Below are 16,142 nucleotides of genomic sequence, written 5' to 3'. Positions count from 1 at the left end.
AATTCTTTTGTTTTTCCCAGAAAAGCAATCCCATTTTTTTTTTATTTATTCACTTTTTTTTTTTTGAGAGAGAGAGACAGAGAGAGCACAAGTGGGGGAGAGTCAGAGAGACAGGGAGAAACAGAATCTGAAGCAGGCTCCAGGCTCTGAGCTGTCAGCACAGAGCCTGATGTGGGGCTCAAACTCACAAACCGCAAGATCATGACCTGAGCTGAAGTTGGACGCGTTTTTAACCGACTGAGTCACCCAGGCGCCCGAACCCATTTTTTTCAATAAATTAATCAAATATTTATCAAGTACCTACTATGTGTCAAGTCATGTGCTAGGCTTTAAGGAAAGGACAAAGGTAACTGCGTTCATTCATTCATTTATTCATTTCTTCCATTTCTTTCTTTCTTTTTAAAAATTTTTTTTTAACATTTATTTATTTTTGACAGAAAGAGACAGTATGAGCAGGAGAGGGGCAGAGAGAGAGGGAGACACAAAATCTGAAGCAGGCTCCAAGCTCTGAGCTGTCAGCACAGAGCCCAACGCAGGGCTCGAACTCACAAGTGGTAAGATGACCTGAGCCAAAGTCGGATGCTCAACCAACTGAGCCACCCAGGCGCCACTCTTTTTTTTTTTTTTTTTAAGTTTTGTTTATTTAAGTAATCTCTACACCCAACATGGGGCTCAAACTTATGACCCCAAGACGAAGAGTTGTGTGCGCCTCCTACTGAGCCAGCCAGGCACACTGCTCATAGACCATTTAATGGCTAATGGGAATATACATAATTTGTCAATTTTAGGCCTGTTTTTAAAAGTCTAAAATTAGGGGTGCCTGGGTGGCTCAGCTGGTTAGGCTTCCAAATTCTGCTCACGTCATGGTCTCACGGTCTGTGGACTATTAAAAAAATATTTTTAAAAAAGTCCAAAATTAAATTTACTATCTTACAATTAAAACTATTTTCACATAAACATGAGGATGATTCCAAAGTAGGCCAATACATTGGAATAGTAGTCCCAACAGCAGTCAGTTTTATTTTTTATTTTTAGTACTACAAGTTAGAAAAGCCTAACTAAGAATAATAGGATGTCAAGAAAGGCAGCAAGTGTTTGCTGGCTTTGTCACATAGTTCTGGGTAGTCGAATCAAATGAGGACCCAGAAAAATGAGGTCATTTCTCATTATCAACTGCAGCATTCTGTAAAATGTTAGGCTGATGGACATATCACACTCAAGACCTAGAAAGCTGACTGTTTCAATCTGGGCAATAGCAGTGAATGGATTCCTGATTCTGTGTCTGATAACATTTAACTCCAGAAAGTATTTTTCATGTTCTGCCCCAGCATTTAGGTGTGGCTTGAAAATATGCCCAATAACAAGTTATTGATTTATTTTTCTGAAAAGTGAAGAAAAACATCCAGTGTTGGGAGTATGCCAAACTCTCAAGCAACCAAACCCTTTGTACAATTCAAACTCAAAAGATTCCAATACTTTATTTTCAACGTAAAATAGTGGCATTTGGCTCTGAATGATAGCTTTAGGCTTGCAAGAAACAGGATTTTTTGCTATAATACACCAGAGCAGGTGTATTTGCAATAAAAGAAATGTCTTTACTGACATTAACAGTGAAGTGAAACACTGATTGTTGGTTTACTACATACTATTTTTTATTTCAAACACTTGCATAAGCACCTTTATCTTCAGCTGCCACCACACCTAAACATAGTCATGTCTGCACCCAGTCTCTTGAACCTCACCTGCCGCCATTTGATCGTTTCTATTTTTTGTCACTTCCTAAAGCACTTATTGAAGAATAGGGAGTAAACTGTTACCTGCCACCTGTTCTCTCTGCTGGATGAGTAGTATTTGGAATGGCATTTCACTGTGGGATCTGATGTACACCTGAGCTTAACGTGTCAAAACAGAACATCTGACCACCCCCAAGAAATCTGCTTTGCCCTGGCCTCCCTGTCATGGTTGATGAATCGCACCTCCATCCTTCCACTTTGCATGGGTCAGTAACTGTGAAGCCATCCCTGGTTCCTCTTTTTCTTCCTCCCCACATTTTGTCCACCAGCAATTCTTTTTTGGCTCTATTTTAAAGTACATCCAGAAACTGACTATCCCTCACCACCTCCTTGGCTCCCATGCTGGTCCAAACCATCATCATCTCTCATCTAACTGCATCGATGGCCTCCTAACTAGTTTCACTACTGTCACCCCTGCACCCCAATCTCTGTTCTCAACACAGCATCCAGGGTGACCCTTGTCACTCCCCTGCTCCAGACCCTTCAGTGGCTCTGTGATAGTTAGTTTCACATGGTCAACTTGGATAAGCTGTAATATCCGGTTATTCAAACACTAATCTAGGTATTGCCATGAAGGCATTTCATAAATGTGATCTACAATCAGTTCACTTTAAGGAGATTATCTTGATAATGTGGGTGGGTCTCATCCAATCAGTTGAATGGCCTTAACAGCAAAACTGAGGTATCTCAGAAGAAACTCTGTCTCAACACTGTAGAATCAGCTCCTCCTGCCTAACAGGTTCTCCACAAATTTCGGACTTGCCAGCCATCACAATCGCATAAGCCTATTCTTGGAACAAATCTCTTTATGTATGTATGTATATGTATGTTTGTACATGTGTGCATGTGTATTTCTAAGTACACATGTATATCTTTCTATGTGTATATGCCTGCATGTATATGCATATATATCTCCTACTGGTTCCACTTCTCTGGTGAATGCTGATAGAGCTCTTTGTGTCAAATATCTTCTATTTGCCCCTCCAGGTCCATTCTCCTCCTATTTCCACCCTACTCTCCTTCCTGGGTGGTTGATCTGAATGAAATCATCAACAATTATCCTTCAGTTGCTTGTAGCCATGGGAAGCCCCAACAGGAATTGCAAATAGGGAAGGGAGTTGGGTCAGGATCTTTACTTCCCTGGTTCTTTCTCTACGAAGTCACCTTAATACTGTACATTCAGTAACTAAATCCCCAAAGTGATCCTATGAGGTAAGGGATATTCTTAGTCACATTTTATTAGATGAGGAAACCGGGGCACAGAAAGATTAATAAACTCAAGGCCATACAGCTAGTAAGTAACTGTTTTGGTAATCTATTGCTACATAAAAACCACCACAAAAGTCAGTGGCTTAAAACAATGTACTCTTTTTTTTTAATTCATTTTGAGAGAGAGAGTGAGCACAAGCCGGGGAGGGGCAGAGAGAGAGGAAGAGTCAGAGGGAGAGAGAGAATCCCAAGCAGACTTCATGCTGTCAGCACAGAGCTGGACATGGGGCTCAAGCTCACGAATCATGAGATCATGACCTGAGACAAAATTAAGAGTCGGATGTTTAACCGACTAAGCCATCCAGGCACCCCAATATGCTCTTATTTCTTATGGTTCTGTAAGTTCACTGGCCCCAGCTGGGTTGTTCTTGCTTGAATTATCTCATATAACTATCATTAATTATCAGCTAGGACTTGAGTCACCTGAAGGCTTAACTGGGCTGGTTCTCCAAGATTACTTTTTTACTCCAGGGTCTGGCACCTCAGCCAGGAAGACTAGAATAAGTGGGGGATGTCTGGGCATCTCTGTCCTCTCTCTCCTCTTTCTCTCCCTCTCCATGAAGCATCTCTACATGGTTGGCTTGGGCTTCCTCACAGCATGGTGGTCCTTACATGGCAGCTAGCTTCCCCCAGAGTGCATGTTTTAAGAGACTAAGGCAAAAGCTTTAAGATTTCTTACACCCTGGTCCCAGAAGTCATGTAGTATCACTTCTGCCCTACTCTGTTTGTTTCATAGGGCCAACCCAGATTCAGTGTTTGGAGGTACTAGAAAAAGGCATGAATACCAGGAGGTATTGTGAAGGTATGATATTGTGATGTATGATATTGTGAGATATGATACTGAGGGGGGGGGTCATCTTTAAAGACTTACCACCACAATAGTGGAGCTGGTAGTTAAATCCAGGCAGTCTGGCTCCAGGAACTATACTCTTAACCACTCTATCATGAGGTGTCTCTATTAGGAATAAGTGAATAGCGGGGACTATTCTGGTGATTTGAGGCTCCAAAGGTTAATTAAAGTCCCTATCTCTAAAGATAGAAAATTATTTGCAATTTTTAACTGACAATCCTTTCTCTGTTTCTAAATATCCTAGTTTCAAAAGTTAAGGGGCACTTTTGGTTGGTGCTGGGCGGGAGGTGTTTGGTTGAGGGGACATGGCTTGAGGAAAAGCAGGGAAGGTTTGGAAGTACTTCTGTGGACAGTCTTATGAAAGATCATATTTTAAGTGAAGAAAGGACATAGTGAGTAGGAGTGGGTATTTCCAATGGGAGCTAGCCATGCCCCAAAGGGATTACCATCCAGCATGAAATGCACTGGCTTGTAGACAAGTTCTACACAAACACCACCCTTTTATGCCTTATTACAGCCCTGGAAGAGAGGTTAAAAAAAAAAAATCACCATCACCACCATTTATTGAGTGCATGCTTGCACCAAGCACTGTGCCAAGAACCTTTCATCTACTATCTCCTTCAATCCTCACATTACCCTTACAGGGCAGGTCTGACCATGATAAACAACTGTGGAAAGTTCTGGAATGTATATCACATACCTAGTAAATAGCTGAACAGTGTATCAGTATGACTTTCCAATGCCCATTCTTCTAGTCACTGAGTAATGCCACATATACAACCCTTGATATGAAACTTATCACCCTGTGTCATTGTCATTCATTTTGGGGACATCTCCCTCACTAGTAAGAGCCTCCTTGTCTCCTCCCCTCTCATTCAGGGATATGGATTTCTTTCCATTGCAGTCTTTTGTGCCCAACCCAGCACCTGGTCTCTGGTAGACACTTTAAAAATGGTTTTAAAGAATAAATTATGATTTTTTTCAGAGAAGGTAAATCTCAGCCTAGGGCTTTTAGAAGGTCTGTGTCTAGCAATCAGACATCAGACTCGTATCAATTCATTTTTAGGAGGCATAAGCAGAAAAATTATCTCCACTGGCTCCCCTGTGCCCTTCTGGTCAGCCTTATCCACAGAACAGCCCATCTCTGACTGAAAAGTCTCTCCCTCCCTCCACATTTTGGGAAACACTATTTTATGATCTGCAGTGCTCAGGAGTGTCTTGGGGGTGAGGGGATGAAAGAGAGGTGATATTTAGTGGCAGGGCTTGTGCTGTTTTAATTCCAACTCCCCACTTCTCTATGGGTGTTCCATTTATTTTTAGATGTTTATACTGGTTTTCCAAAGACTTGCCAACATTGACTATCATGATTTAACAAATAATATATCTGAAGAAAACACTTCTTTTCTCCAAAGTTCCTAGAGTAAGACATTCAAGTATACCCAAAAGAGCTATTGCCACTGTTGTTAAAGCTGCTAAATTATAAGGTGAAACCGTGTAAGATAAAGGTAGTGATTACATTTTTCATAAGATGAAGAAGCAATAATCTATACATATGAAACTTCACTGTGCCAGGAACATGGGACAGCAATTATTCACAGGAACACTTTCCTAACTAGGCAGAACAATGTGGGGAAAAAGAGAACCCTTAAAATTAGGAGCTCCCCTATATGCTTCTCTGGTCTCCAGCACAGAGAAGCCAACAAATGAGACCTCTCTCTCTCTTTTTTTTTTTTTTTTTTTTGGTATTGTTAATTCTTGATAGATTTTGAGGAATCTGCAAATTTATGGAACAATTCTTATTTGCCCATAATTTCACATCATAAATTGAATTCTGGAGGTGGGCAAGGAATGTGAAAGTGATTCCATCAGTCTTCTTAATAATACATTCTTTAAGACCCTTTCTGGGTGTTTTACCTCTGTTAAATGCCTTCTCAATTTATACTGCTTTTTGACAGAGAGGTTTTAAGTGTGGTATTTTTGTGCTCCATTATTAAAGTGATAGTTCAGGAAAGAATGACTTTTTGGTCACTAATATGTTAGTAAGGACAATCTTTTTCAGAAAAACATGAAGACTTCGTTTTCATGGTGTCTCATTTTCCTTCTACTCATTAAGCCCTTTCTAAGGCTCTGCTTTAGCCCAGCACTAAAAACTGCAGGCAGTACAAATAAGCACATTTATAACATCAGGTTTTCAATCAATAAAAACATTTGATTTTCATGTGAACGAGCAAAGAAAAACAAAACAAAAACAAGCAACAGAAACCCTTTTAAAAAAAGCAGAAAACTAAACAAATTTAGAAAAACTGGACTGAGGTCCCAATGGGAAAATGTCATCTCCTTGCTTATTTATTTGGGATTTGTGTTCTCCTTGCTTCCCAGGAAGATTTAAGGGAGCAAGGGAAATGTTTTAGTTCTTCCGATGTCTTATCAACTGAAACCTAATCGGAACAGTGTAAGTGCCCTAAGAATCACAAAGTATCTGAATTATACTCTCTTAATTAAAAAACCCAAACAAAAAACAGCTATAGTGCTCTTATCCCATTCATATGGTCCTCAAGCTTGGGTATGCAGACATTCTCTGTTAATTATTCCCATCTTTACTAAGGAATTAGATGTAAATAATATTAAGTCAAGCACCAGGTTAAATTACTATTCAAGGCAGCTGAAATAACCAGGCCTAGTCCAACAAATATATGCGTACATAAAAAAAAAAAAAAACCCATAGTTAAGATTGGAATTTAAGTCTCTATATAATTCTAAATTCTACATGTAGTTTAAAGCCAGGAAATATGTGCTTAAGGCCAAAATTCCATTCCCCTATCTGTCCTGCTGTGGTTATGCCAGGCAAATAATAGTTAAAGCAATTTTAGAACCTCTTGCTATACTCTTAGGTATAATTAAGTGACTTAAATGTTGCGTTCCTGTCTAAATTCACTATTTGTTTTCTCAAATTATATACCCAGCACTGATCTTAGTAGAACATCATTATTTGTTTCAATTTTCACACAACCCCATGCCCCACCACTGCTGACTTTCTTCTCACGAAGCCATATGCAGGTTATTGGGAAAATATAAATCCCACCTACATTTTTAACCTATCATTTCTTTAAAAATGTGAAATCCATTTAAATTTAATCAGGCTTTTGGAGGATAGATTCAGTATGATGACTTTAACACACATTAAAATGTAGTTAGCAAAACTACCCCCAAGACAATGGTATAGGAATGTCTTTATATGATTATTTATCAGACATATTTGAAAATATAAAGCAGGTGTTGTAAAAGGGCCCTATGATGTCAAACAAAGGACACAGTACCAATTTCTCAAGTCTTAGAGTAGCACAGATATAAAATGGGTCCTAACATCTTTCACTCTTTGCATAAAGCAATAATAATCTAAGACATTCAATAATCTTTTAAAAAGGTAAATAAGACTTATTCCACATTATCAATACTTAAAACTACTTACAGTGAGCATCGTAGCTATTTACACACATAACTGCTACTGGTTTTCTCTAACTCCCCACCAGTTTATAAACTCCTTGAGGACAGAAACTTTGCCTTGTCTTTTTTACCCCAGGGCCCAACCAAGGCTTAGTTCACAGCAGATGCTTAATAAGCATCAGGTGAATGTTAATTTATTTGCTAAGTAAGCTTGTGATAGTGCCTTTGTATTAATAAGCTGAAAAATTTTGTGCTAGTCTTTTCATACCTGTGTAGGAATGACAATACTGCCAAGTTATGAGCTCTTTAGACCTCAGTTTCCCTACATGTGAAATGGGCATACTGATACGTATACCACTGACATCACAGAATTGGATGGGAATGAAATACAATGATACAATGTATTTGAAGGTATGCTGAAAACCACAAATTATTATTTTATATCTACAATCTATAAAATAACTAGTATTGATCAAAGACAAAAGGAATAAATTAAATTTCCTTATAACTTATAGCCCATTGACAAGTCCTTGAGACAGTCAGAGTGACCTTCCTCTAGGAACTCAACCACCTCGATGATGACACTTTGCTAAAGGCAAAAGGCAATCTTAGCTTAACATTATCCCGACCCCCGGGATCCTGTAAATCTACGTTAACATATAAAAATTCCTTTGGAAACTTCCTTTATCTCTACCTCCAGGACAGAGTTTAGCAATCATCCTCCAAGCATATGGCCCACTGATACACATCTGAAGGGTCTCATGACTAGGCTTTTACTAGACAGTAGTAAATGACCTTTTCCTGACAACTAGCCCCTCAAGGTCCTGGAAATCTTGCTTCCAAATTCCTTAGAGACCTATGCTATCCCTAACATCCTCCCAACATGAAAGTATATAATCAGTCACCTGTCACTACCCCAGTGCAGCTCTTTCTGCGCAAGGTCTGTCCCCGTGCTTTAATAAAACTACCTTTTTGCACCAAAGACATCTCAAAAATTTTTTCTTGACTATTGGCTCCGAACCCCACCATTTCCACATCAGTATATTTAATTCCAGTTCAAAAGAAAGAATAGTTATCAAAATGACAGTACATGGATTACCTGGGAGCCTGAAGATCTTCAACATAGGATTTATGCTTTTTCTTCTGCATGAATTAGCTAAAGAAAATTTTGCCACACACTTCTAGTTTAAGTGGAAGTGATTCTATTCATTGCTATAATTGTTCTCCCATTTCTGGCAAAGGTCTGTGACCTTCTGACACTCCCACATGATTTAATTCAGAGTTAAAGGAACCTCCACTGCCAAATTTTAAACTCCTCAAAGTTTGCTGATTTTTCCCAAGCCAGATTTCCACTGAAAATAATAACTGAAACCTTCAATAATTGGCTAATTTCAATACCTTAAAAAAATTTTTTTTGAAATAAAGAAAAGTGTTCCGTTGGCAGCACGTATACTAAAATTGGAAATAAAGAAGAGATATAAATAATAAATAAGTACTTTGGAATTCTAATGCTGATTTATAACAACAGGACAACATAATATGAAGTATCTGATTTTAAAAACTTTTGTAAATCATGCCCAGCTTTAAATCTAAGCACAAATCATTTTCACCTGTATCTACATACCAACTGCTGTTTCTGTTAGATAAGGACAGCAACTGCCTAATCAGATGCCACATTTAGTTTTAACTTTGGGAACCAATTTAAAATAACAATTCCTACGTATCTATTCAAGATTTCCCAGAAGGTTCTAGGCTTCCAGTTTCCTCTAATTTGCATAGTTGCTATAAACAAAGATTCAGCTGGTTCCACTTAACCAGCCACAACATATGTAGCCCAAGTCAAACTCTGAATAGTTGCTTTCACAAAGTATTATTTTGCTACTAACGTCTTTTTTTTTAATTCAAAAACTGTGTCAAACCATCAATATGAATCTATGACTCTACTATGGGATTATAAAATGAACAAGTTATGGATGAAAAGGAACAGAAAAAGTATTGGTGATTTGCCAAGTTTGCAATGAATTTATAATGAAACCATTAACGGAATGGAGATCTTTGTGTCAGAGCTACCTGTGGAGCCTCACTCCCACTCGGAGCCTGGGGAACACGTCTTCACAGGCAGCCCCCCACGTTTTCATCTCATACATATTCATCTGTATATCTCTAGCACCTAGCACCGTACCTGGTGCGCTCTTCATAAATGTGTCTTGTCAACGCAGCAGTGAACTCCATCACACGCGCTGTGTTCTTGTTCACAATGGTCCACTCTTTTCTGCTTCGTTTAGGGATCTCAGAGATCTCTTACTGTCTCCCGCACCGTCTGATCCCGATGCACACATGCACCTAGCAGGAGGACCACTGCGATAGAGGGTCCACGTAGTGTTAATACTCAGAGCTTTGTTTCCTGTTACAGGGCTGGCTACAGGTGGAGTTACTGGTTCTCATCCTTAAATCAATTCAGCTGAACTTTGTCTCAACCCAAACCTCCTTAGAAGAACCAACCACCATTTTCCAAAGTTTTATGTACATTAGCTCTCAAATCCTACTTGACTAACTCCTGTCCTCACCACCTATGTCAAGTAAGTATTTTTTTATACAGATGCCCCTTAACTTCCAGTTCCAAAAATCAACTCTCACAGGAAACTAAGAAACCTTCTACCCCATCACAGATTACAAAATATTTAACAATTTCATAACCCTCTAATTCTCTGGCTTAATCTCTAACTGTACATTTTTGAGAACAAATTCAGTAAGATTAATTAGTAAAACCTAAGACTAGTTGAGGTCACCAAGAGTTGCAGCCAGAAAGATGCAGCTGAGTCAAGAGGCTTGAGTTCCAGTCACAATTTCAACTCTCCATAGAACAAGTGTCAGCTTCTCCATTTGCAAAGCAGAAGCACAACGAAGCAGCACGGAGCACCCCTGTCCTGAACATACCTTTACGTGAGTAAAATTAACCTCACTATCCAAAGAAGTTTTCGTGTTGAGGGAAATATTCGTATTATATACTGCTCAATATGGTAGCCACTATCTATATGTGGCTACTGAACAATTGAAATATGGCTAATGTGGGGGCACCTGGGTGGCTCAGTCAGTTAAGCGTTCAACTCTTGGTTTTGGCTCAGGTCATGATCCCAGGGTTGTAGGATTGAGTTTTGGGTTGGGTTCTGAGCTGTCAGCGTGTAGCCTGCTTGGGATTCATTTTCTCTCTCTCTCTCTCTCTCTCTCTCTGTCTCTCAAGATAAACAAAAAAAAATATGGCTAATGTGATTTAGATACTGAATTTTTAAATTAACTTGGCTAATTAATTTAAATAGCCAATGTAGACAGTGTTTGGGACAGTGCAGCTATCCAAGAACTAGCTATGAAAATTTTAAAGTACTATAATTTAAGGACAAATCTAAATTTCTAATCTGTAAGTTGTATTTCCATACTGAAAAGTCTATTACAATTGGCTAGAAAGTTTGGTTGTGACAGGCAGTATTCAACTTTCTTAAAGTAAACAGATACTACCATTAGACTCTCTTCAATCTCCTACTAATAAGATGTTGTTCAATGAAAACGATTTGGTGGGGACAGCCACTTTGCGGGAACACATCTCCAGTCTGGAAGAACCACGATGAGAGGAAGGTAAGGAGCAAGAGGCAGAATACTCCTCTTCAACTATAGGAACTAGACTTTTAGGACCACTCTTGAGACTCCCATTTTGAGGCATCTCTGTGATGTTTCAATAAATTTATTTTTTTAATTTTTTTAAAGTGTATTTATTTTGAGAGAGAGGGGGTATGCACATGCACACACACATGAGCAGGGGGGTGGGCAGAGAGAGGGAGAAAGAGAATCCCAAGTAGGCTCAATACCGTCAGCGAAGAACCCAATGAGGGGCTCGACCTCACAAACCGTGAGATCATGACCTGAACCAAAATCAAGAGTTCAGATGCTCAACTGACTGAGCACCCAGGCACCCCTATTTTATATTTACAATGCATTTCTCACTACTTAATATCTTATTATTTACTTGTTTATTTAAATATTAATTGCTTATCTCCCCAAACTAGAATGCTAGCTGCATGAGGGAGGGCAAGGAGTTTGGCTGCATTGTTTGCTGCCATAATCCAAATAGTATCCAGCACTCAAAACACATCTGTTGAATGAATGAGAGACCTCAGGATTACTAATTTTAGCAATATCACGGTCCTCCTCTTTTTATGTTCCCTAGGATGTACAGGAGCTCGAAGTCCTCTTCTGCTACTCCGACAAACTAGAGGACTGTGAAGAAGAACTGAGAAGATTTTTACAAATGAATTAGTGCTATTCTCTGTGAAATATGAAGAAATAAAAATGTTGTCAAACTAAGACCTTGAGAGTACTCAGGGCCTTTGGGAATAGCAGAGGCAGTAATTATAACCAGGAGAATGTGCTGGGCTTCTCTGGAAGTTCTTGGTAGCTACTCATATGCAAACACAAAAGACACAGGCCCCTTGGAATAGAATAAACTCAACTGGCTAAGAGTGAAAACTATTAAGCTTTTTTTAAGTAGAAAATCAAGTTGTGTAATCCTTTTTTCTACATTACCTATACTTTCTAAAAAAATTTTTTTTCTTTTTTTTTTTTCTTCCGCCAAAAAAGGCTGGCATTTGTTAGTCACCTTCATGAACATGAGTTCAGGCAGCCTGAGAAAACCACAAATAAATATGTCACAGAGACTGCTTGTCGTCTGCTTGTTCTCCCTTCTTTCCACAGTTGATAGAAAACTTTTACTCAAAAGAAAACTTTTGAATTTTAGCAGAGCACCTGGATGCCTGAAATGAAGACTTCATTTCTCAGTTTTCTTGCAGCTAGAAGTGCCATGTAACTAAAAACCAGCCAATGAGATGTAAGAGGAGAGCTGCATGTAATTATGTACAATGTCCTTAAAGGGAGGATACATGCCCTTGTTTTTCTTCCTTTATTTTGGCTAGAACAGAAACATGATGGCTGGAACTTGAACACGCATCTAAGTATGGCCTAACAGGGAGAGACAAAGATACTGAGTGCCTAAAGGTTTGAAGCTGCCACACCAACCTTGCATTGCCTACCTCTAGATTCCTTTATGTGAGAGAGACCCAAACTTCTGTTTGAGCCATTGTTATGAGGGGTCTCTGTTACTGGAAGCTAACCTAGTCCTGACTCACACAGAATACCTTCAGTATGATTATAGAACCCAACCTCAGAAATAAGGTCTTCCTAGATATAGATATAGATATAGATATAGATATAGATACAGATACAGATATAGATATAGATATAGATATAGATATAGATATATAGAAGATTGTTCCATAGAAGTCTGAGTTGTTTTGAGCTGATGCCAAGCCCAGCTTAACCAATGAAGTAAGTGGGTAAGAGTGATCTGCCATATCGACTGTAAGTCAGAAGGAAGGAGAAGTCAATACCAAACAATAATGAGGATAATGAAAATTATAACAGTGATGGGTAACATTTATTAAGCACTTATTATATCTCAGGCACTGAGCCAAAGGCCTTTACGTGCACTAATTGGTTTTAATTTCACAACAATCCTGAGGTGTTTGGGGTTTTTTTTTTTTAACGTTCATTTATTTTTTGAGAGACAGAGTGTGAGTTGGGGAGGGACAGAGAGAGAGAGGGAGACACAGAATCCAAAGCAGGCTCCAGGCTCTGAGCTGTCAGCACAGAGCCTGATACACAGCTCGATCTCACGAACTTCGAGATCATGAGCAGAGCCGAAGTCAGGCAATTAACGCAGAGTCACCCAGGTGCCCTACAATCCCGAGGTTTAAGAAAGATAAATCCTGGTCACACAATTTATCAGTGATAGAATGACAATGTGAATCCAGGGAAGACTGACTGGTGGGCCCATACACCTAACTTTTACATTGCATCCAAACAGAACATCCATTATACTTCCCCTCCTCCCACGTAAGAATATGGTAGTCAGGCCTCTGCTTAAGCACACCACTGCTTTACCAAGGAAAACTTTCACTGGACACCCTCCTCCCATCGACATTTGATGCCATACCAACTATGCCCATAATACCCCATATATAGCCAACCATGAATTTCTACTTGGTAGGCACATGATGCCTCCTGGCCATTAATTTCCTTGGATCATGTATAACTTAAAGCCATTAAATTACAACTGAAACACAACTATAATATGAAAACCAAGTTCCGTGTTTATTTTGAAGCCTTATTCATGCTCACACTAATATCACTATTTCAAAGCTACTTCTTATGACTCATTCTCTCCTGGCCCCATGTGTTGCAGTAACATAAGGAAATATGTACCAGTTCATCAGACAGTCAATATTTTATAGGGGAGCGTCAACACATACAGGAGCCAAGTTTTATATTAAGGCAGTGGACCACTCATATTGCCTGTCAAACGACCTTGTTAAAAATGCCCCATTACAAAATAGGTTTCACTTTATGCAAAGCTGAACTTACCAAATGTTTGATCAAGTCAACTTATATAATTGTTCTAGGCCTCAGTTTCCTATCCATAAAATGGGTACAAAAGAGTTACTTTTCAGAGTGATTTCAAGGATTCAGTGAGAGTATGTGAGTTAACTACTTGGCATAGTGTCTAGGAAACAGTAAGTGCTCAGTAAGAGGGAGCTACTTTTAAAAATTATAATCAGCCGGTGGCACAATCTGACTGAATAAAGGTCTCAGTGAACCAATGTGTTCAATTACTAAACAACTTCCCAACAACGAAAAAATGAAAAAGACTCACCATCATACTGACTGGAAAGATGATTCAATCTAGCTGATTCTAAATCCAGACTATTTTTTTTAAGATGGCTGCCTGGAAATCTGACTGCTTATCTTGACTTGGCATAATCTATGCCATTACTAACCAGCATGGGCATTTTATTAGCCTTTGTTTGATATTTAGACTTTACTGCCCTATTCCACAATTATTATTATTCTCTATTCTCAGATTGCCATTAGTGGTGGTTTTAAATCAGGAACATTAAGTGGGATTTTTTTTTTTTCATTTTCTTTTCCCTTTTACTCATAATGGGTATAAAGTAGTCAGGGATGAGCATTACCTTTGATCTTCTGTTCTCCACTAGGAGACATTTATGCAGGGCATAGGCAACAAATGGATTCTAAAAGTCATTACAACAGGCCTTTGAAAACAGCCTTAATTTTCAATCTATGAAACTCAACTGAGTCAGGATGAGTTGTCAGAAACACATCTGCTTTAAGAATTTATTCCTTCAACAGTTATCTTGTGCCCTTTCTAATCACTAACACAGGATGCCACTAGTTCTATTAATAAAAATCTCCCACATAGTTGAGGTAAATCCAACATTTCACTATTTTAGGCACTCGCCCCTTACCTAGATCCTTACACCAGAGGAAAAATGCAACAGCCTTCCACTGTTTCCAATACCCACTTCCAGGAGAATACCCTTAAAAAAATGCTTACTGTGATTTTCCAAGTACATTTGCTATTTGGAGGGTACACTCCAGGAAAACCTTCGCTGCCAATAAATCCAGACTCTCCAGTAAGAATGCCGCCACATGTGAAAACAGGTCTGGGAAAATAAAAGAAGGACATTTAATTTGAAAGTGGGTCTAACAATCCAAAGTCAACTTCAGAAAGGTGTAGCCTATTAAATGTGGATAAAGTTAATATTGATTAATAAATGCCTGCACTATATACGGGATTTGAAATACTTGCTAGCTTTTAGAATATTTAAATTATAGCCTAATAAAACATTCAGTCCAGTTGCCATCTGTCTCCATCCTAGTAACACAACATCTATTTATCCATCCATCCATAAGCAAATCCTCCACATAGTGGTAAGAGCTTATAGGAAAATGGTAAATGGATAAACAAGCAATTGGTTAACATTAAAAAGTTTTAATTTCCTAGATGTGGAGAGATGCCTACTTCTCTCCTTTTCTGAATTCCATTGACCATTGGCAGGGCCTCCCATTTACAAACGGAGGTGGCTGGTGATGGAAGTGGAAGAGGGGATGCCAAAAGTGGGTCCCCCAGTCCAGGACCAGGGCCCTCCCTCAGCTCTGATGGAGGTGGCGAAGAGTTAACTTTCTGATGGAGGTGGCGTGCGGTTGCCCGCGCGCGCCGCGCGACTCGTTTTCCCCAAGGCTTCATGTCTCTGGGCCAAGCCGCCCGGGAGAGGAAAACAGAAGTAAAAAAGCAAAGTCCACAGACTTGGGCCCCAGTGCCTCCCTCCGCCCGCATAAGCACTAGGGGAGAAGAGGCGCAGGTCAGCTCCAGCCCCCGCCACGTGGTGGCCCGGCCAGCGGCAGGACCGGGGGCAGGCGGAGCTGGGGGGCTCGGGACCCGGCCCGGGGACAGCCGGCGCGGGGACGGGGCACGCCAGAGCCCGGGTGAGCGCGGGGTCGCGCGCTGGTTCCCTGGGCGCCCCGACGCGGCTGCAGGGAAGCTGCGGGCTTGGCTGCAGGAGAGCGGGAGGAAGGTAGGAAGGGAGGGAGCCCGGGTGGGGGTCGCGTTACCTCTCCGGGGGCTGCTGCCGCGACAGCTGCGCGGCGGCGGCCAGCAACAGGCAGAGCGCGGCCCAGGCGCCCGCGCCCCTCATGGCCGGTGTAGACGCACGCGGCTCGTTCCCACCCCGGCGCGCACGCCGGTACACACACCGGCTCGCACCAACCCCCCAGGCTCACACTCCAGCACACTCGGGCAGAAACACAGGCTCGCACGCCGCACACGCCCCGGCTGCTGCTCCCCCCGCCTTTCTCTCTTTCTCTCCCCCCCCCCCCCCCCC

The 16,142-nt window shown here is 40.5% G+C and overlaps 1 protein-coding gene across 1 annotated transcript in view; it reads right to left on the bottom strand.

Annotated features, from left to right (window-relative positions):
- The window catches only part of PCOLCE2 (procollagen C-endopeptidase enhancer 2), a 59,161-nt gene extending 43,045 nt beyond the window's left edge, over positions 1 to 16,116 (bottom strand). Inside the window, exons 1-2 of the mRNA XM_049628708.1 lie at positions 15,874 to 16,116; positions 14,816 to 14,924 (exon numbers count right to left, since the gene is read on the bottom strand). Coding sequence (XP_049484665.1) covers positions 14,816 to 14,924; positions 15,874 to 15,956 — 192 coding nt within the window. The 5' untranslated portion in view covers positions 15,957 to 16,116. The remainder of the gene's footprint in view (positions 1 to 14,815; positions 14,925 to 15,873) is intronic.
- Between the last annotated feature and the right edge of the window lie 26 nt (positions 16,117 to 16,142).

The sequence above is a fragment of the Panthera uncia genome, chromosome C2, assembly GCF_023721935.1.
Source record: "Panthera uncia isolate 11264 chromosome C2, Puncia_PCG_1.0, whole genome shotgun sequence".
NCBI lineage: Eukaryota > Metazoa > Chordata > Mammalia > Carnivora > Felidae > Panthera > Panthera uncia.
Note: the sequence above shows the minus strand (reverse complement) of the source record. Positions and strands in the feature narration are given on the sequence as shown.